The sequence below is a fragment of the Ceratosolen solmsi genome, unplaced genomic scaffold (assembly GCF_000503995.2).
Source record: "Ceratosolen solmsi marchali unplaced genomic scaffold, CerSol_1.0 scaffold10, whole genome shotgun sequence".
NCBI lineage: Eukaryota > Metazoa > Arthropoda > Insecta > Hymenoptera > Agaonidae > Ceratosolen > Ceratosolen solmsi.
The window spans coordinates 15,253,015-15,277,227 of record NW_011948412.1 but is presented as its reverse complement, the minus strand read 5'-3'; the positions used below and the strand labels follow the sequence as shown (position 1 = coordinate 15,277,227).

The window sequence follows — 24,213 nt, the reverse complement described above, 5'->3', positions numbered from 1 at the left end:
TTTTTAAAATGTAAATAATCATATATATTTATTTTGTAGTAAAAGAGGGAGTAGTTTTATTTTTATTTGTAAAGAAAAACTACTGGTACATTTAATTAATATAAAAATATTATCCATTAAATTATTGAAAATATCTTCAAGAAAGCTCATTATTTAATTATTACCATTGAATATTTATTCTTAAAATATATTTATCATTTTACTTGATTTTTTAAAAATGGATTTTCATGAAATTAAAATGAATATTTATATGAACATATATAGGAAATATACAAGCACATAAAAAATATTTAAAAACTGAAGAGTAGTTTCTTCAAATATGTTTTAAGCACTTGGTAACTTAAATTTATCAGTCATTATAAAACAGAATTAATTCACTATTAAATTTAACAAAACAATTATAGTATAATATGTTTTCATATCCCGCATATGGTAATAAAGCAGAACTCTAAAGAATAATAGCCTATAATAGACTAAAGTGTATTTAATAATATCTCATGTTATATTCGACTCAAGTAATAATTACTTATCAAGAAGTGTAAATTACTTACAAATCTACTCAGCTTTATCAATTAACTATCGAAAATTGCGGCCTGCGTGGATAAAACCAGGCATTTTGTGCAATCATTACTAAGTACGGTACGAAGAGACAGGTGACATTTGCTAATTACTGTATTTTAGTTGTTCATAATAACAAATACAAAAATTTAACATATAAAAAGGTTGTAATAATAAAATATTTATATATTCAAATATCAAAAATTGATTATTTTTATTTGATTTGATTTAAATCTAATGTTTTAATTGTTTGAAATTTTCAAGATTAAATAATATTATAAAATTATTCATATATTATCGAATTTTTGAATGCTTATAAAAATTGTAATATTAAAGTATAAGTGGTCAAATTTTCAAGCTTCTTGTCATGTATTTTTTTTAATTTACTCAATTTTATTTTAGAATTTCAATTTTTTAATTATACTTTAATTTTTACATCTGTATATTTACTTTACTTATATAAAAATATAAATAAAAATTAAAAATATTAACTTTTTCATATATAGGGACACGAATTATTTTGCAAATTATTAATCGTACAATTATCGATAAATACACCATGCAAAAAAGTGTGATAGTTGGCGGGTACTTTTTATATAATATAATTTATATATTCAATGCCATGAACACTATGGCCTCTACATCCGTTGATGAGTGGAAAGTAACTTACCCGATAGAATTAAGTACAAATATAAGTTGGACAATTCATAATTTTAGTGCTATCGATACCAACGCCTTTGATTCGCCAATATTCGAGCCATTAGTTAATCATAATGAACATCAATTTAAAATAAAGATAAATACACGGGATGGGCCGATGAGAAATTCTATTGGAATTCATTTGCTATGGAACTGTGTAGACATGGAGAAACTCGAAATAAAATTCAGATTCCGTTTCAAGAGTGAAGTCAGTGATTTAATTATAACACGTGAATTACGGCAATTATTTAACAATAGTTTTAAAGGTTGGGGCCTCACACAAGCAACGCCTAGGAACAAGTTAGTAAATCAGCATCCTAATAGTCAGCATCCAATGAAAGATACTGTAACCATCTATGCTGATATAAGCTTCTGGGATTTCATAAATAATGACGATAAAACAAATTCGAAAAAAGTCACACGATCAATTTGCAATAAAAACGATATCCGTGCCCTTAACGTTCTGCATGCCATCGGCAAATTCTTAAATTACAACAAGTACAGTGATGTTACATTTGTTGTTAATGGTCAAAGTTTTCCAGCTCATATGGTATAAATCCTTAATTTTTGTATAACTTTAACTTTATTAATATAGTTTTATATTTAAATTTGAATTGAAATATATAGTTATAATATAGAGTTAAAATATTAAAAATTTTTTACTTTTATATAATTCAATGTTGCATTGAGAAGTAAAAGTTTTGAGATAAGCTTCTAAAAATAAAGAAATAATATCACTTTTAGAAGGTTTTCTGATAAATTTTCATAATTTTTTTTTTAAAAAATTATAAATTTCTACTAAAGTCAACAAGAATATAATTAATTAAAAGTTCAAATACCAGAAATTGTGTTAACCATTCGTATTTATTATCCGACTATTATAGTAAAAAGTATTTACCAAAAATAAATATAAATGAGATTTTCAGTTTTAGTTAAAGTATTAAAATTAATTTGAATTTAAAAATTAAAATTCCTTTTATGCAAAAATAACATCGATTTCTTATAATTATATTATTTATAAATTAAAAAAAAGTTTTGATAAAATTTAAGTTGGTGAATTTGAGTTTAATTATGGTTTGACGACTCTTTTTTATATAGGCAATACTAGCAGCTCATAGTTCAGTGTTTGACAGAATATTCGAGAGGATAAAACAGAACTTAGATGAGCCTATAGTATATTTAAATAATTTCAATTACGATGCTTTTTACGAAGTTATGCGGTACTTATATACTGGAAGAATTAAAAATTTGGAAAAGTATGCCGACGAAATCTCAAGAATCGCAATTTCTTTCAAAATCAATAATCTTAAGGATATTATTAAGGAATCTTCGAATAAAGGACTTAACTTTTCAAATAATGATTTTTCCAATTTAGTTAGTAGCGATGAATACAACAAACATGAAAATGTGAATTTAAATAACAATGATTTTGACAATGTTTGATTTTAATCCATCAGATGACGCAAGATTAGTAATGAAAAGATATGAATAATTATAAAGGATTATCCATTTTAAAATATAAAAGTTAATCGAGCTTCTAATTGTATTTTTATTATACTTTTAAAATAATGATAATAAATTTATTCAAGAGAATGATATTTTTAGATTATTGATAAGTGTAATTTTCTAGTAATCAAACATTATGCCGTTATTTGATTTTAAAATAAGAACAAACATAAAATTCATCATAGCATTAACATGTAGAATTAATGGTGAAAATTTATTTAAAATACAAGAAAATTCTATTTGTTTAACAAATTATTTAAAAAGAGATAAATATATCAATAAGTATGTCGAAATCTTGGTTGTCGAGAGCTCGGTTGACATTGACACAGGAAGTCATAGAAAGTCGGTCCTACTTATCGTGGCCATGGAAGCGATTTTAAATTACTTACTTTTTTCTTTTCTCCTTCCATTCTATCTATTAGCTTATCTATTTATTTAAACATTTAAGTTTTATATAATTCTTAAATTTATTCTTTTATTTATATTATAATAGTAATTTTATTTATTTATACTTATAATAATGGTTTGGTTGCCTTTTAGATTCATCGTTTAGAATTTATATATATATATATATATATATATAAATATATATTTTTTGCATCTAGTATTTCTTTTACTTATCTTTATTTTATTGCAATTAAAGACACTTTAAAAATAATAAAAATATACGTCTAATTCCAGTGAGATTTTATAACTTCAAATTTGTGGAGTGATAGGCTTTTTTGTATATTTTCAATGAAATTATAACTTTTTATTATGATTAAAAATAGTATTAAAAGGAATAAATAAGAAGATGAATACAATCTAATTTAATAATCAAATATTTTAAAACAATGTAATTACTGTTAAGTGTTATAGTTCATATATATTTTATTTATCAAAATTATAATTTTGATTAATCGTAAAAAATTTAAATACATATATTACAAATGTAAATTACATATGTTATCCGCTATGATAGTATTAGCATAATTTTCATTTATTCAATTATATATTACATATATAAATAAATTACGATTTTTTTTAATGCATAAATTTGTAAATCCTAATCTTAAATTCACAATTTAAAATTAATACTTTTATTCGTCGTGAACATGTCAATAATAACATTTTGTCAATAACAATTGAAAAGTATTGGAGTATTCGAATAACTGAATATAAATTACAAAACTTATACTGATAATTAAAATATTTTAATTATATTATGATTATATATATTTAAATTACTATTAAAATATGATTTGTACTTAATTCCAATATTCTACGATAAGGTTAAAGTGAACATTTTCTTTATTAATTATATCACAAGGAGTAATATCATATATGAGTAAATAAACTGTAAGTACAAAAAAAATATAATTATTAATATTAATTCAATTTTAGCGATTTCCAGAAAGGTATGTTATTATAATCATATAATTATAAAATCTTGTGAAAGTGTTTCACAAAGTAGTTGCTATTGTGACTATATTTTTTATTTAATGTGTATATATGTTAATATATTTTATGAAACTCGTACCATAAAATATCAATCAAATGTTTAAAACTTAGAAAATTTATAAATAAATATATGTATTAAACATCCATAACGGTAATGATCAAACTTTTTATATACTTGAAAATAAATTAAAATTAAATACTTAATTAATTATAAATGAAAATTATAAATATATAAATTGCATATTTTATTCTACCATACATACAATTACGATCATGTGCTTATAATAATAATTACAAATTATAGAAACTTTTTTTGTAAAGAAGCTTTTATAATTTTATTAATTTATTCATTTATAATTTATCTTTTATAATTTATTTATAATTTTATTACATATACTACTAAAATAGATTATTCTTTATCATTATTGAATAATATTATTTTACTGAAAGATTAAAAAAAGTATTTGCTTCTGTTATAAGTAATATTACAATGAAATTTATGTTCATTTGATTGAACAGCAAGTTCCTATATATTTATAATTATTTAACTTTTGTCATACATATGGTTTTCACGTGAAATCCGTATCTGTGTCCTTTTTAAAAAATCAATTCACTTTAATTAAAATAATTTTTCATTAAATTAAAACAATAAATAAATAATATATTAAAGCCTAATTATTTCACGTATTAGTATTACAAATAAATCAATAATATAAATTAGTAAAGTAATTACAAATAATAATTATGAATTCAAAGTTACTTTTTGAATGCACAATGTTAAATAAATGTATTTATCAAAACGATAAAGTTGTTTAAAATTATCACCAATGTTCCATTGAATATTAATTTAATAATTATTTTAATGATTCTATTATTAAAACTAATAATTTCTTATCTCGTAAAAACTTACAACATTGCATTAGAAGTTACCAATATACAATGTGATTTTTTAATACCAAGACGTGTGAAATATTGAATAGTAATGATATTGACATTATAAATATTATTGATGAATGTTTTACACAATGATAGGATTATAGTTTGATAATAGAATATTATATTTGCTTTAGAAATTAATTTCATTAAAATGTTGATTGAGAATGTATTAAAATAATCGATTTTTATAAATATTATAATTATAAAGGTAAAATAATTTTAAGTATACACATTCATTTTAAGAATAGATTTTCATTATTTTATTTTATTAGTTTATTTATAACGAGAAGTATTATTTTATATACCATATATATCTATATTTGTGTATCAGACTTATTTTATATAGTAGAATTTACCAAACTACTGGGCTCATCATTGACGGTATTAGACTAATTTTATTTCAACTTCCGAGCAAGTTAACAATAATTTTATAGCAAGCAATTAAAATGAGTGACTAGTTATTTACAACGAACTTTTTTAGGTTCATTTTTTAGTTACATATTTAGAATTTTCTGAACAAATTTAATTGAAATATATTCTCTTGTTGACATAATTGTGTGTCGTTTCGAAATAATATATTGTTTATCAATAGTTGCAGGATATTTAACAAATTACTTTAATGATATAAATTCTCAAAGGAGAATTTAAATATGAGAAAGTGTTTTTACTTTTGTGAGTTCACTTTGTGTTGATATGTTCGTGAAATATAGTTGAAGATTATTTTATATACTGAGAATTAATTCTCGATACATGAAAACTGCAACATATTTAGCTAAGTCATTTCAAACTTAATTTTCTACTAAATAAATAGTAATATATTATTTTGTATTATATTGTCTTTATTATAATTTAATCTGTTAATAATAACTTTAACTAATAAACTATCGATGAAAATATTTGGTAGAAATTTTAATCAATATACTTGCATTATATGTAGTATAAATTAAAATTAAATTGATTTTGTACTTTTATTTATAATTATTACTTGTAGAAATGTGACTTTAAGCAAAAAATTGTAATTATTTAAGGAAATGATTATATTTCATTTACGTAAATATCAACAGGACTGTACCTTTACAAAAAGCAAATATTCCATACAAACATTGTTTTTTTTATGATTATTCAAATAATTACACGTAAGATAATAAGTTTACTTATAAGAAAATATGAAGCTTTTGATACTCTTATATTGCTGCAAACGGAGGATTTGTGAGAGATATAAACAGCACAGATAATAAAATAAGGAAACCAGTTCCCAATTAAGACAGTAACCAATATTTAGTTTTGCTTTATGAATATGCTGTTTATCATATAAAATAAATTAGTATATTATTTTCAACTCTCAGTCTGAATTATTAAATAGTAAGAAGTTAATTTTTTACTCATATAAATAATGCTATTCATATTTTAATCGTACAAATTTTGTAATTTTATTATTTAAAACAAAATATGTTCGAATATTATTCTATACCATTTAATAATTTAATTTAATTGTATGAAAAAAATATTTTAAAAGGTTTAAATTAAATTGTTAGAACTTCTATTTCGATTGTTTGAATAGGAAATATAATTTTAACACTAATTAAATTTTATACTAAAATTTTTTATATAAATAAAAGAGAATTTGTAGTGTTAAGAAACAAAACGGCATTTTAAAATTATTTTTCTTAATTCTATAAAAATTTTCTCATTAATATAGATTGTTATTGTTCAGCTATAATTAAATAAGTTTTAATAAGTAACAAAATTGCTAAAACAATATATAGATTATAAATTTTTTGTATTTAATCAATCAAAAACGTATTAAAAATTGTCGAAATCTATTAAACAAATGTTATCAAGTACTGACACTATTAAGGAGTCAATGAAAATTTATGATAAGAATACAATGAAACATACAATATACAAATTAAAAAATAGGAATTTTTTATTTTTAAATATTGTGTCGATTGAATAATTCGATTTAATAATCTGTGCATTATAAATTAAATTCATTAGTACATGTTATATAATAACTTACATAATTTATTACAATATATAATACAATATATGATTACAATATTTAATTACAATATGTAATAACAATATATATTACAGTATGTAATAACAATATGTAATTACAAATGCATAAATACATAAATTATATTTATTACAATATGTTATATAAAAATATATTAGAAATATAACAGATTTTATAATAAAAATAAGATTTAGAATAATAAATTGTGATAATAATTGTGATAATAAATAATACAGCATATAGCTATATCAATAAAATATCAGAAGCTTGCATAGTTTCATTTGAGGATATGAATACGCATGTGTACCGATATCAATTTATATTTTTCTGAGGACAAAAAGCAGGAAAATGCAACAACGATATCATATTTCTAAAAACATTAAAATATTCTAACAATTAAATAAATTATTAAATATACCTAAGTATCAATGTAATAAAGTTTTTTTAATATAACTTCCTAAATAATATTATAAAAATATAAGGCAGACATACATATGTGCAGTGACTATAATATATATATATATATATATATATATATTATTTAAACGATATATGTGTATAGAATAATTTACAGAAACAATCTACGCTAATACATTTTCATGAATAACTAAATTAATATACACATGGACGCACTTACGCATTTATGTGCAAGGTTATTACAATATTTAAAATATTAACATACTGCGCAAATATTAACAAATTATGAATAATCTATTTATTTGAAAGTAAATAAGTTTTGAATATTGTTAAACTTATTTAAATATACCGAAAAACTTAAATTATAGTGTAACAAAAAAATTTTCTTATTTGAATGGAATTTATGATGATTGTTTAAGACTTAAAAAATATTAAATAGATAATAAAATACATAAATTTGTGAATTAGTAAGTATAGTTACGAATATAGTAACTTTTTAAAAATACTTTATAGTATTCAATGCTAAAAATAAATATGGTAGTGTGGTAACGTATAAAGAATAATTGCATATTTATAACTTAAAATATTGAAACTTAAATTATAATTAAAGTTCATCTGTACACTGTAGTAAGTGTTTTATTAAAAAACATTACATAAATTATTTATTGTACATAATAAAAAATCTTATAATTTTGACAAAAAATGTCACTTTAATTTAATTAATGCATCAATTTATTATCAGATTTTTAATAGAAAATTGGAATAATATCCCAGTGTATTATAAACATATTTACAGTTCTTATCTTGATAATATGATTATTATTAATTATATATGGTTGCTGAATTATTAAATTAATACATCAACGTCAGTAGTTAAATAAGCTAAATAAGCAGTTCTTAAACCTAAACCTATTAGTAATAAAAACATTGATTAAATTAAACAAAAAATAAAAATTTTTTTTACTAAGTATTACATCTAATATAATGCGTGAAAGTTTTTACAATTGCTATTATATAAAAATTATTATAATAATATATTTACAATTTGTCAGAAACATTATTTAAATAATAGTAAAACTAGAGACATAAAAAGCCGATGAAACCTTAGGAATAAATGTTCAAATTATTATTAGTATTTTATAAATGTAAATAAATTATTATTGATTAATTAGTTAATAATAAATAATACAGATTAGTTATTAAGTATTTGTTAGCATAATTATATTACACATAATTACCAATAAACATAAATATTTTAATGGAAAATTATTTTGAAAAAAATTATCAAAAATTAATATTAATTAAAACACTATATAATAGTGATTTTTAAACTTCATTTAGTAAATAAATATTAAAAACTGATAACCATAAATTTATATAATTTTTATCACACGTAATTGCATAAGATATTATTTATAATAATTATTTGTGTATTATTACTTTAAAATTAATATAATATTTACATTGCACAGATAAGGTATATCTATTTTTAATAAATAAACAGTGCAGCATACCACTCTACTTTATCTGCATTCACACAGTGATATTTATGTTAAAATCTTTACAGAACAGAAAAGACATGAAATTGAACTGAAGAAAACTGCCTATGTGTCGTCAATTAATAGATTAACACACGTTTTTAAAACGATTAAATTAGTTTCAAAGGGTGGGGGATTCATATTGTCTCAGACTAATTAGTAATTGGCTGGTTGTTACAGCTGTTTTAACAAAAGGAACGGTGAAAGACCGACAAGGAAGGGGGAAGAGATGGCGTATGATAAAAAGAAAACGAATTGAGTTTACATACTAGTCACGTATCGTGTGAGTTGGTTAACGGTTTTTTTTTGCTCCTCCAATTAAAAACTCGTTACTTTATAAATTTATATTTTATTATTAAAAGTGTAATCCTGGATGTGTCGATTCCACATTTCATCGATTTTTTACGAGAACGGTCTTATTACGATTTCTTAGTTGTTCAAACAATAGTATCTGGTGGTTACACGTGATGCCACTTTACACTGATTGAAATTTTGAATCAACAAACGAAGTGAAGAAAATTTATTCTTTTGGTGTGTGATAATTATTAATATTATTACAATACTGTATAAAGTATAATAATCTTTTTTTTATATTTAGCACAAAATTAATACATATCTCACTCCAGTACATCTATTTTTTATACAATTAATAATAATAATGTATATTTATAAAAAATATACTTATTATATTTAATATTATCGATTTGTTTTATGTACTAATTGAATACAATATTTTCAGTGTATTTTATTATTAATAATACATAAATCTTATATTTAATAAAACTTTAGTTTAATGTTTAATTACTAAAATAAAAATATGAATGCACTTAGTATATTATATGTATTTATTAAATCGAAATACGCATAAAAAAATTTTGCACGACAAAGCTCTGAATATTTTAAGATTTTTCATTATTATAATGATAAACCGTTTTCCGTAATGTATATATAATTGAACCAAGTGACATTTTAAAAATACATAAATTCAAAAGATGTAAAGGCAAATATTTCTATTTCATTGAAATTAATCAAAAATATATTGTTTTCACCGATGTAATGCATACCAAAATATGTAAAAATTCACAATCTTAACATTATTAAGGATATTCATATTTTACTTTTCTAAAGTAACTAACTATATACTTCTATATACATAAAATTTCTTTCCCATATTAATACAATATGTTAATGCAAAAGTTGTAAACAAGAGAATACACACAAATTATTTCTAATTTATCAATATAACTTTAAAATTTATGAATATTGTGGATAATAATAAATGCTCCATATTATAATTTCTTCAAATTAAAAACAGTATTTTCACATATTTCAGAAATGTATATGGAAGAAAGTATAGCAGAAAAAGCTGTCGAGCAAACAGGTAATTCAATAATTGAATATTATGAATTTAATATCATTTAATATTTCGATGTATAATCTATCGTAATGTATATGGTATTGCCTATCACAGGCTTTGGTAAGTTCAATATCAAGATAACGGCTGTGTCTGCGCTTATTTTCTTTAATTGCGCTTTCTGTATCACAAGTGTCGGCTTCGTCGTTCCCACTGCCGCCTGTGATTTCAAAATGACGACCATCGATAAAGGCCGCATAAGTGCTGCTCCTATGTTAGGTAAATCTTCCAATAAACTGTGTTAATTAATGGATTTTATTCTTAAAATATGTAACTTAAAGGACGTTCTTAAAATATAGGTTACTTTTAAAAATTTACAGATTTATTTAGATGCATGGTTTTTATTTTTAAATAACAAAGTTAATATGATTATATTAAATTGTACATTAATTAATTAGTTTCGGACAAATTGAACTAGATTTATTAAAAAATGAAGCTACTAAAATATTTATTTTTAAATATTAGGTATAGAAATTTTAATTCTATTTTAAAGCAGTTGTCGCATTTAAATTTAATTTAAATGAACTTAAACAAATATTTTTCTAGGTATGGTGATTGGCTCAAGTATTTGGGGATACTTGGCCGATTTAAAGGGGCGTAGAATTGCTCTTTTAATATCGTTATTTATGCAATTAACAGTCGATGCATTGGCATCCATTGTTCCTAGTTATTGGACCTTCGTATTTCTTAAATTTTTAAGCGGAATTAGGTATATATTATAAGTATATATTTAAATTTTAAATTTTAATTTACACTAATTAAAATGTGAGATCCATTTAAAAATTTTAACTTTAACAATGTTTAATGACATAAATTATAATGTACATTGGGAAATGCGTATTATTAAAAGTTATAAATATTTTTTTAGTGTAACTGGACAGCTATCCATTGTTTTTACGTATCTTGGCGAATTTCAACCGACGAAATATAGAAACCAAATATTATCGTGGATGGAACTTTCCTGGGCAATTGGTGTTATAATACTTGCACGTATGTACTTTTCATAAAAATTCTTTTGAAGTAAAACAAAATGCAAGTTATAATGTATATTAAATATATATAGACTCGTAATTATTTTAAGTCCTAAAAAATATCATAATTATTATAATATTGTGAAAAATTAGATGAGATTTATAATTATTTATATTGGCATTGAAAGTGTAAAATTGAAGTTACCATGATGTAATTTAAGAAAAAAGGATATCCAACTGAGAATATTCGAAGTTCGCATATCCTCAAATATTTGATATAGAATAATGTTAAAATATTTCATGAATTTATAAATATTTTATCATTTAATAAGTATATCCTAGTAGTAATCACAATTAATTATATTTTTAATTTTTGTACTATATATAAGATACTATATATTAATCATGTTTATATTTATAAAGTAATTGCCTTTCCCAATCATCGATATAATTATAATTGTTATTATGTTAAGAACCAGTCAAAACTTATTGTGCAGAGAATCAGAACTTTTATTAATAGCATATAAAAATAAAATTATATAATAATATAGCATAAGACAATAACTTTTAAAAAATTCTTGGCGCAATTTCATCAATCAATTTAATAATCATAAAAGTTTCACAGCAATTATAAAATTTTACGAAAAATATAGCATTATAATCATAGTTGTAATTGTATCATAATTACATCATGTATTTCAGAATTATTGTTATTATTATGAATTATTGTTTTTTAAAGACTATTACAATTAAATTGTATAAGTTACTATTAAATCGTGAAAAAAACTGAAAAAGCAACGAACTTAAATGTATTTAAGTAACTACATTATAATCTTTTTATTTGATAAAAAATTCTTATTACCAAGCATTGTTCTTATATTTCTCGTAATTTTAATTGTTTATGTATGTTATTCATAAATGCATGTGTAAATACGCGGGTGGACAAGAAAACCGCTCACATTACAGTTGCATTGTTACAAATTATTATGTTGATGAAAACAAAAATAATAAAATTTAACACAACACACAATAATACAAAACGGATGTAAAATTTTGTCTGTTGATTATACATTTAAAAGCAAAACATTTTTATGTAAAATCATGCTACATAAAAGAAATAAATAAATTCATACACATACGCGTGCGCGCATGCGCACCCCGCCCCCGCACTTTTATATATAGATATATACATATATTTATTACACTATACAAACACGCATATTAGTATAGTACACACAAGTACACTAAACTAACCACAATATTAACACTCAGATTTATATAAATCTTAATTTTTCCAACGCTTAAATTTAGTTACTTTTTCATAATTATTTTTCAATTAGTGCTTTAATATCCTAGTGTTGATCATTTTTATTTTGCAACTATGCATAGTGTATTACAACAGGCCATTTTAAAAATGTCAGATACATAAATTCAAATTAAGCTAAGAGAAGGTCATAAGATATGATTTTTATAATTAATTTATGAATTATAAGCACGCTATTTCCTTCCAGTCAAATATCTTGATAACAGTATCACTTGAATTACAGTGATTGCTTGGCTGATAATCCCACTGAGATTCCAATTCAAGCTGCACATGTTGTCATTTAGTTCATGGAATCTGTTTGTGTTAACGAATTGTTTGCCGGCATTGATCGTTGCCCTTTGGATGCTCAACCTCCCAGAAACACCTAAGTACCTAGCAGAGAATGGCCGCCTTGATGCTCTCATGGATGTACTCACGCGGATGTACATCGAAAATACTGGCAACACTGCCGAGCAATTTAAAGTTTGTTTGATTTACTTTTAGCTGTATAAAGTTAAAAAATCATATGATATTTTTTTGACGGAGTTCATTAGCAAAAATAGGAAAAATTAATTAAATATTGTCATGCAATAAAATATTAAATTGTTATTATATTGAAAATCGTTATTTATATTAAATGATGGGACTGTTATCATTTGGTAGGTATAATTTAAATAATTTCATTCATTCACATATATTTTTAATTTATTGTTCAATGGTAAGCAACTAAATCCAGTTTTTACTTAAAAGTAACAATTTTTTTCTTTAATTAGCAAACCTACTTTTATGAATTTATCTAGATTTATTTATGTCGTAAAATAATGTTTATGTCGTGCAATCATGTGTTTTAATAAAGTATAATGAAATTCTTCAATTATCCACATTAGAACGTACTGTCGACATGTTCGATACCATCGATTAGTGCCCTAGTAAACCAACTGGATTCGACGGAAACATTGAAAACTATGTCGATGACGAATAAGGAGAGGCTGAAGATAATGCTAAATAGTTCTAAATCTCAAATGAAAGCACTTACAAAGAAACCCTATGCAAAAAGGCTCGGCGTTACCGGTTCCATCATGTTCTGCATGACCTCAACGTACTACTCCCTCATGACTTGGTTCCCCGAACTCTTCCAGCGCTTCGCCACCTTCGAGAAAATCTTCCCTGGACAGTTCGCGAGCGTCTGTACTGTATCTCAGCGACTCGCTATAACTAATAATTCCATTAGCGTAAGTTATTTTTTATTTTGTATCAGTCTCTATATTATCCATCAAAATTGCTACGTATAAACGATAAAGGCCATTAAAATTAAAATTATGTAATTATTTGATAATCGGCAACTTTGATAATGACACATTTTCATGATTTTATATTAAAAAAATATTTTTTAATACATCTGCTAAATATAAAAATACGTATGCTATTTATCTGTTTAGACATAAGTTAAAATAAAGACATTTTTATACATTTAATTATGCAAATTCAATAATTAAAATGAATAACAAAAATGTATACTGTAATAATATTTTGAATTTGTACGGCTGAATGTTCTACGTATGATATAGAATCACATTATATGACCGGCAAGGCCACCTTTATATGTTTACATTATCTCTTGACATAATTGCCTACGACAGCGTTACTGAAGAACTTGTTATCATTGTCAAATAATTACCATAATAAAGATATAAATAATGGCACTATATTTTTATTATTCCACAAATTTAGGGATTGCATTAGGAATCTATGAGGATGTCATTTTTCTCCTATGAAATATTGAAATTCCATTAAAAATTATTTTTATCCTACATATAGTTATAATTTCTATAAGTTTATGAGCTTAAAAATATTCTTAGTTTTTAATTAAATAATAAATTATTAAGTTAAGTTAATTTCCGAAAAACTTTTATAAAAAGTTCATATTTCATAAATTAATAAAAATGGAAATTTTTACATATTTAAAAAACATGCTACAATTATTAAGAAATTGCTGAAAAGAATTAATATAATATCATTATAAAATTTAATAAAAAAACTTTTAAGCCAAAACAAAATACACACCTGTTATTCTTAAGTACCAACAAATGTATATTGAAATGTTTATTTAGAATGCCATAAATTATAAAGGAATTATATCATAATCGTATCTATGATAAATCTAGGTAAAATATAATCTTACATTTTCCTTTTCATGAAATTAATTTTAAAGAATAATTCAAAATACAGAGCAATTACACCACATTTGTTACTTAGAATACTTATATAAGTATTTTTAATATTTAAATTTCATTTTATTATAAAGAATTTTACTTCTACCAAAATTTTCTCACTGTTCCAAATATTGCATAAATAAACTAAAAAGTAATAGTTGTTTTAAAATTATCTAAATATTGATATATCTAAATTATAAAGCTAATTTATTATCTTATTATTATAATTTAAATTTAATTGACTTAATATGAAATTCAATTCAATTTCAGTTTGTATATTTTATAAAAGTTTCCATATTTTAATTATATAATATTTTAATAATAATATAAATAGAAATGGAGTGATGAAAGAATTTAAACTAGTTGTATAAATAGGTTCAATTTTGTTTGCAAAAAATCGTTCCTTTTATTATTTAGTAAATAAATTACATTTTTAATAATTATAATCATATTCAGTTTCATCATAAGCTTAATCCTTTCGGATGTGACAATGAGATCGATACGAGTGTATATGTGAATTCAATATGGCTAGGCGTAGCCTGTCTTCCCTGTGCGATTCTCCTTCCGCTGACGGTTGAACGATTTGGCTATCGAATATATATGTGTGCGTACACATTTAATAATTAAAGACACAATTAATTGTTCCTTGATATTTGAAATAAATTAATATCGATGTATTTGTTCATTTTATTATAAATTGATATATATATATATATATATATATATATATATATATATAAGATACTGGTATAGTAATATTTAAATTTATTAAATTTAAAAGCAACAGAGGGAACGAAAAATATATATTAAATATGTTTTTAATATATAAGTCATTTAGTTTTTTAAGATTATTGTTTATTTCTTGAGTATGATTATCAATTATATTATTATTGAAAATATTCTTTTTAATCATTTTTTTTTAATCATTTTCAATTTTTAATTAAATGAAATAAATATATTAATTTATAATTGCATTGTCGCGAGAAAACATAGAAAATTTGCATTTCTTATATGAGAGATAAATAATATCTTTACTTACAGTATTCACAGCGACAATTTCTTGTGTAGTAACTGTCGCCTTCTTTTTTGTCAAAACTTCAATGGAAAACCTTATACTTTCATGCATCTTTGAAGCATTCACATCTCTCAACATAAGTGTTATCTTCTGCCTACTCGTCGAACTTTTCCCCACGAATCTTAGGTAAGAAAATAATCATATTTTATTATTCAAAAGGTATTTTATTCAATTTATTTATAATTACTACAATAATAAATAAATAATAAATATATAATTACTACAATGCAAGATATCGATTAATGGTATCTGTTATCATAACAAAATAGTATTTTAACGTGAAAATATTAAATTTTAAATTATGTTTTAAAAATTATTAATTTGTTAACAAAATATTGATGTATATATATATATACCTTTATTTGAAATAAATTTTGTTTTAGCCAGAAACAAATTTTATTAATCAATAAATTATTATTATTATTAATTAAATTAAAAATGATACTTGATTAGTATAAAATGAAATTATTGGATCACATTAGAAGCAAATACAAACAATAATAAAATTTAAATAATTTTATATTTTTAAAAAAGAACGCTTAATAAAATTTGATTAAAATTCGAAGTCGCGACTCCTCTAGGGCCTATCGTTAGAAACTTGCCAACAACGTTTTTAGTTTACATTCATAAAATCTATACATAACTACAATTTCACATTAATGTATTCGTATCCTATTATTGCTTGCTTCTCTTAACCATTCTAGTAATCCCCATTATCTGGTGACTGTCGTTTATATTAGTATATTAAGAATACCAGTGTTCGTGCAAACACTATATCAATACTACGATTGCAAATAACTACCTCCTTTGTATAGGCTAACGCATAAATGAACCTTTGTAATATAACCATCCGTGTAATGAGCGATCATAGTATTTGTTTACTCTTTAAATGCAAGTGGCTGGCTTATTGTACTGCGCTTCGGTAGACTTTAGAAACTCGCATAATCGAATGAGTTGTGATACGATCTCTCAAGATTATGAAACAGTAGTATAGACTATGCAGATAGATTCTATTGTACTCTCCGTTAAAGATACTATGTAAGGAAAATATATGGAATAAACAGTAAATATATCAGATATATTGGAATTTCAAGCAACTATAGATAAGAACTCACTATAGATAATAATTATTGATTACTTACATTTAAAATTCGTATATTATATTACAGTATTATATTATATTAAGACAGATAGATTTCATGTAATTTATGCACAAATTAATGCAATTATATACACATATATATCATTTATACAAAATGTATATTAATGTAAAATTTAACTTTCCGAACATTTTTTTAGAATGTCTGACCTTGTCTATTTTAAACGAAACCATTACCGAAACATCAATATTCATTTATTATTTTAAGTGAACTACTTCAAAAAATTTCTCATTAGAAAGTTCCGCATGATCGATGTGTATGTCAAAACTCTGCCAAAAGTTCATCTATGGCGGTATGAGACATATCTTAATAATAAATGTCAGCATATGCAAAGAATCTATTTTTGCTTTATATTATATCAATACTTATTTTTACTATTTAAATTTAATCATATAAATTGTTTAATGATTACGGTTTAATTATTAATAAAATAATCATTGAAATAATTAATTATTTTCTTTAATTGATTGCTTTTAAAAAACTTTAATAAATCACTGTACTCGATAAGCAAGTTTCATAACAATATTAAATTTGATAAATACAATTTTGAACATTATAAGGAGTACTTTAAATGATTCATTTACATACAATAATTACTTTAATTAATTTAACATTATTATTGTTATATAATATTTTTATAATATTTATTAAGTGTTTGCATCCCGATATAAAAATTTATTTGTTAAATACAATTTATTAAATGCAATTCATCAAAAATAATATAAATTATATCTGCATTCTTTAACAAAAGTTAAAAAGAGATCTTCAAACCAATTCACTAGAAATATTCTGTTTGTACCTATTTACTATTTTAAAATATAATTTATTCAGTCAGTATTACAGTTTTGTATGAAAATTATTTCTGAAGATGATTAAATCTAAAAAATAATAATTTGCAGTAGGACATTAGCCAATAATTACTATTTATTATCTCCTTAGATATTAAATTTGCTATATTAATAAGTTTATAACAAATAAAATTTCAAATATGTTTTATCATCGTCATCTGAAGACTAAAATATTCAATGTCGTTAAAGATGACAATATATCTCGAACTATATTATTTTATAAAAAATCTGAATTTTAATATATTTTAAAGTACTTTATACAATTAATCATTTGGAATCAGGTTGGATTTATATAATTTATTATATTTAATAAGTAATAGTATAATTTAATATTTTTAAATAATTTATTACATTTTATACATAATATTTTATATTTTCTATACAGTCATAGTAAATTCTTAGCAAATGTTTTTATTCTGAATTTTTTAATATTTAATAATGGGTTTAATAATTGAAATTATTATTGGACAATAATGAGGAAACAGTCAATTTTGAAATATAATGGTTCTATTCTATTGATATGAATTTTTTTTTAATTTTGATTGAAATCACAATTGAAAGCGGGAAAATAATCATTATGATATATGAAATAATGGTAGAACATAAAATTCAAAAGACTCTTATAGAAATATTTTTCAATAATAGTTTGTAAAAATGATTTCATTAAACCCAATATCTTTCATTTTGCATATTGCAATTTGCAATTTAAAAAATTTTTTGTAAGATCTGATTGTTATAATTAATGAATTCATCAATATATATTGAATTTTTTAAAACATTTTCGTTCCGATCTTTAAATTATATTTATATTTATATTAATATTTGAATACTTATTATTACACCCATTCAAATAAAATTATTTAATTCATAAAGTATATATATTCAAATGATGGTAAAGTTGGTTGTTTATAAATACGTTATTGTAAATCATTCTATTATTTTTATTTTCAATTATAATTATCTTACTATTGAAATTTTGTATCATATGACGTAAGTAAAGCTACGTTGTCATTAACTATTATTATAACGTTGTATCTTCTGTAAGAATAAATTCTTTTTCAAAAACTATCCAAAATTGACTCTTCTGTATATTTGTTATACAGTAATTATTTAAAGCTTTTATTTTTTATAAAATATTCTATAAATTACTTTACAATTTTTTATAAAAAATTTATGTTCTAAAAACAATAATTTTGGTTTGATAATTTATATTTATTTGATAATACTTTTGAATTATAATATCGTGATGTACAAAAAGTTTTTTTTATCGTGAATATACAAAATAGTATATTTATATAATAAATATCTTCAGTCTTAAGAATTTTTTCTACCTAAGAATCACTAGTAATGACTACTATTTAGTTTGAATATTCATAAATGCAAAATTAATTTTAATTTAGTTACAATAACATAATAAAAAAAAAAGAAAAATCTTTTGAATATTTGTAGATTTTATATCATCACATTTTACATGGGATCTATTATTTATTATAAAGAGTTAATTGTTGTTGAATAGAAGTTAATGAATTTTTAAGGTAAACTAATAAAACTTTTTTTCGTGCAAGAAAAATTCGAATAATAATAGCATGGCGATTTCGAAGGATTAATCTCACAATAATATAAAATCAAACTTAGACCTAATGTAAAATTATTTTACGCAATATCAACAATATAAAATAAATACATTATTTTTAATAATTTCGAATATGTTAAATTACTTTCATTGATATTTATTTTGATTAAATCCGAATTATATAATTACAAATTTAATATATTTAATTTAAAATACTTAATAATATGAATAATTATAATTTATATAATTTAAGATGTTTAATAATTATGTTTTGTATAATGAAACAATTTTAAATCCTCATTTAATAAATGTAATTAATATCTTGGAATTTCAAATTAGTTATATACAAAAATATTTTACATAAATAACTGAAACCTGATAAAACGTACATTGTGAGAAAAATAAAACTCCTTAGAAATGTATAAAAATTGTATATAATAATTTTTTTCTATTTCTGAATTTAATAGTATTATAGTTATCAAACTTATATTCAAAGAAAAAGCATTTGTGAATATCAATGTATCTGTCATATTTATAGTACAATATTCTGTTACAATAATAACAAAAATATAAATATTAAATATACTTTAAATCCATTTACGAAGATATATGTAACCGAACGCACAATGCATCTGATTGTTATATTTCATAATAATTCAGTGAAATGCATTTATTGGAATAGCGAAAGGCAAGAGAATGTATCCATTCGGTGGAATTGTTATAGAAGTTTATATTGATTGTTGCATATAGCCTCAATTTAAATATTGAGTTCTACAAAATGCTTCATCAATAATAATATCAATAATAATAGGCCATTATTTCTTAAAAAAAATATATTTCAATTCTTCTTTCAATTCAACATCATGTGATTATACATAAAAGTATTATATTAATGTAATATATTCCTACATTAATATAATGTTTGTATACATTGGGCATTTTAAATAAGTATATATTTCATAGACCTTTTAATTTAAATACTTTAAATGATATTATTTGAATATATTCGTTAAGCTCATTATACATTCTTATATTTTTATTTAAATATTTCTTTCATTAATATTTTTATTTATGATTAAGGAGAAATTAATTATAATATTTTCTAATCCAATGAGCCAGTAATTGTAAAAGCCAATATTGGCACATTTATTTTCTTAAGCATAATGTGAAATTAGTTAATATAAATACTATACAATTACATACGCATAAGTATCGATCTTTCTTATGCATATATAAACTGATAACGTCCGTAATTAAATTATTACCTTCAATACACAAAACTCATTTTTATGTAAACATCAAGTAATATACAGAAAAAATGTTGATTCATTTTTAACCAAATATGTTAAACCAATGTAGTACGTTGAACACCATGAAATAAATATCAGCAAGCGTAAAATGCACAATGCAACTAACACTCAGAAAGTCGGGCAAAAGCCGCAATAGTATAAATGCACATTGAAACGAGGTCGATCGCCACGAAGTACCCGTACGCTCACACTAATGTAATTATAGTAGAAGAGTTCAACTTTTTCATATAAAATTCCCCATATAAACACAGTCCCCAATTAAGTATCTGTTTTTGTAACCATTTTCACTCGTACCTAGAGTAAAGTATTTAATAGAAAAAGTTTTTTTTTCATTTAATCCTCTTCTCAATTTATTATTTATTTTCATTATGGATCTAATAACATTTCTTAACATCCCATATTAAATTACGTTATTATTGAGAACTAGAAATTTCCTCCCCTTACAATCTTTTCATATTATTACATGAATTCAAATTATATATTATTGTCACTTTCATTTCATAAGAGAATTTGCAAATCACTAGAATTGATATAGCTTAATTATAAATTAAATTTATAATAAAAAAATATAAAACATTATATATTGACAAAGTTAATAAATTTTAAACGAAATAAATCATAAATCTTTCGACTCATTTTCTATCTCAGCATTATATTGAACCAAGAGTATTGAATCAAGAGACAATGGTTACAATTGAAAATAATATATTCTATGAAATTTCTGTACATCTATACACTTTATTTAATAATATTATGCGTTATTACACGGATACGAAATATTAGAAGACTAGAAGGGAATAATGTGCAATTTCAAAATGCCTCTATATATTTTAAATACTACCTAAGTCATTAATATAATTATCATTACAGACTAATATGACTTTATATGCTAGGAGAGATTAAAATTTTCATTTTTATATAATAATTTGCAGGAAAAATTATAATGAGCTGTATTAGAAATTTACGATAGTGAACAAAATTATGTTAATTTAATATTATTCTTTAACATACATTGATAAAAAAAATTAAAAACAAAACCTGAAATATTATAATATATGATTATTAATTTGCCAAATTATTTGTTACTATTTACAATAAGTATAAAATCAGTCCATCGAAGTTTAAACTATTAAAAAATCCATCTTCGTAAAGGTAAAATGCGATTTAACTGGCTTTTATTAAAGAAAAGAAATAAATATATAATAAAAAGAAGAAAAGTTATATAATATAAATATATTTAACTTATTCAAGTCATAAATTATCTTCTAAATAATTAATTTTAGGCAATTGAAGAATATTTAAATTATATAATGTTATAAATTATATAACAATATTTAAATTAATTATAAAAATATGCACAAATTTAACAATATTTATATTACACTTTAATTACAACAATAGCTAAAAATTTATATTTTACAAAGTTTTTAAAATATTTTATTTTTTATTATTTAATATATAAGCAATATTTAATCATGTTTACACCCATTATATTTTGATAATTTTGAGTATATTTATGAAATTATCTTTCGTATTAGGGCAATGACTTTAAGTATATTGATATAAATTTATATTAAATCCTTATTCTGTCTATGATTAAAATGTATCAAATGTATAAAACATATACAGTGTGTTGCTGTTTCAACTTATTTTTTGTCTTCTCGATTTGAAAAAAAAAATTTCAATGCAATTTGTTTAGTATTATTCGGATGTGCGTAAAGTTTGTAATTATGTAATAATAGCTTTAAACCAATAAACTAATATTCATATTGATTAAATATTATGAATTAATTTTTCTTTAAATTATTTAACAGAACTTATTTTATATTTACTAAAAAATCATATTATCGTTGCAATTTTCATTAAAATATCCACTAATTATAAAATGACTAAGGTAGCTTCTTAATATAGTTTTAATTCTTATACAAACTTCACCAACTGCCGAAACATTACATTTTCAATTACATTTAAAATGTCTAAAGTTTGATCACGGTCAGAGTAACGTATTTATGTCAAAATAAACCAATATAATTTAAGTATAAAAATAAAGCCCAACTGTTGCATTTAACTGTTGAATATAAAGTAGCAATTTTTGTTAAACTTTTCTCTTGTTTCAGGGTAGTAGCCACGGCCATCACTTTATTTATCGGCCGCATTGGCTCACTCTTCGGTAATATGCTTTTCGGCTATCTCATCGATGGTTACTGTATGGTGTTGATCATTATTATGGCCGCTCAGTTATTTTGTAAGTAGAAAATTTATATTCTCAATAAAATTTTATATATGGCATTCAGTATCTTTTATGTAAATCGTTTATCGTCTTAAATTATTCTAAGAACATTTTTCAATAATATGTTACGCTTTAATTTTTTTATAAATTATTTAATATTTTTATAAGTATTATTTAATATTTTTATATATCGACATTATTTTAATAGATTATTTAAATTAATTATTTTACATGATTACAGTTGCCGCAACATTATGTTGGGCAACACCAAGCAGAGACAAAATGAGAAAAATTCAAGGCCGCGTCAGCATAGAAGTTCAAAATAAAGCTTTCACATCGTGACGGATACCTATTAAGATCAGACTTAAACATATTCTAGACGTTGCAATGTTCAAAAGCTCCAAAAATAAATTGTACTCATTCATATTTAGGGCCAGTCAAGTAAACTCGATAAAAGTTGATTTTCCTCAGCTTCCTCTGTATGTACAAAAAAGTATTATTTAAATAACTTATGTTTAAAAACGAATAATTTAAATTGTCAGAAAAATATTTTATTAGGCTTTATAATCATTTTTTTGTGTCTGTGAATTCACAAATATATTGTTAATAAGACAAACATTTCTTCTAATTAAATTCATATAGATATATTAGTAAGCTAATATTGATATAATAGAGTGTAAATATTTTTTTGATAAAGCTTAATTAAAAAAATAGTAGTAAATTTGAATAAGAAGAAATTAAGACTTTTTGGTACTGAAATTTTTTTTTTTAAGTATTAATCGACTTATTTTCTTTAAGCTCTCTTCTCCTGATGTTAATTAGAAGGTATTGATTTGCGTAATCATACAGACATAATTTTCACAGGCGTGTATTCTCTCTCTGTGTGTCTGACTGTCTCTCTCTTTCTCTCTCTCTTTCTCTCTCTCTCCTTCTCACACTCTCTCCCTCTTTCTCTCTCTCTCTCTCTCTCTCTCCTTCTCACACTCTCTCCCTCTTTCTCTC

The 24,213-nt window shown here is 22.4% G+C and overlaps 2 protein-coding genes across 2 annotated transcripts; both read left to right on the top strand.

Annotated features, from left to right (window-relative positions):
- The first annotated feature begins 1,062 nt into the window (after positions 1-1,062).
- On the top strand, positions 1,063-2,753 carry LOC105360636 (speckle-type POZ protein-like). Its single transcript, XM_011497597.1, has 2 exons — positions 1,063-1,807; positions 2,356-2,753. Exons 1-2 carry the CDS (start codon positions 1,118-1,120, stop codon positions 2,698-2,700), a joined length of 1,035 nt encoding a protein of 344 aa, XP_011495899.1. The 5' UTR covers positions 1,063-1,117; the 3' UTR covers positions 2,701-2,753.
- Positions 2,754-9,486: 6,733 nt separating this feature from the next.
- Positions 9,487-23,677, top strand: LOC105360627 (synaptic vesicle glycoprotein 2A). Its single transcript, XM_011497585.1, has 11 exons — positions 9,487-9,645; positions 10,448-10,495; positions 10,586-10,747; positions 11,075-11,237; positions 11,397-11,518; positions 13,047-13,285; positions 13,690-14,034; positions 15,472-15,619; positions 16,057-16,216; positions 23,099-23,226; positions 23,453-23,677. The coding sequence occupies exons 2-11, from the start codon at positions 10,450-10,452 to the stop codon at positions 23,551-23,553; spliced, it is 1,614 nt and encodes a 537-aa protein (XP_011495887.1). The 5' UTR covers positions 9,487-9,645; positions 10,448-10,449; the 3' UTR covers positions 23,554-23,677.
- Positions 23,678-24,213: the final 536 nt, after the last annotated feature.

Coding starts and splice junctions, on each gene's coding strand:
- LOC105360636 (XM_011497597.1), top strand. CDS start 1,118: ATGCAAAAAAGTGTGATAGTTGGCGGGTACTTTTTATATAATATAATT. Junction 1,808..2,355: donor AAAGTTTTCCAGCTCATATG/GTATAAATCCTT, acceptor TTTTTTATATAG/GCAATACTAGCAGCTCATAG.
- LOC105360627 (XM_011497585.1), top strand. CDS start 10,450: ATGTATATGGAAGAAAGTATAGCAGAAAAAGCTGTCGAGCAAACAG. Junction 10,748..11,074: donor AAGTGCTGCTCCTATGTTAG/GTAAATCTTCCA, acceptor ATATTTTTCTAG/GTATGGTGATTGGCTCAAGT. Junction 14,035..15,471: donor TAACTAATAATTCCATTAGC/GTAAGTTATTTT, acceptor AATCATATTCAG/TTTCATCATAAGCTTAATCC.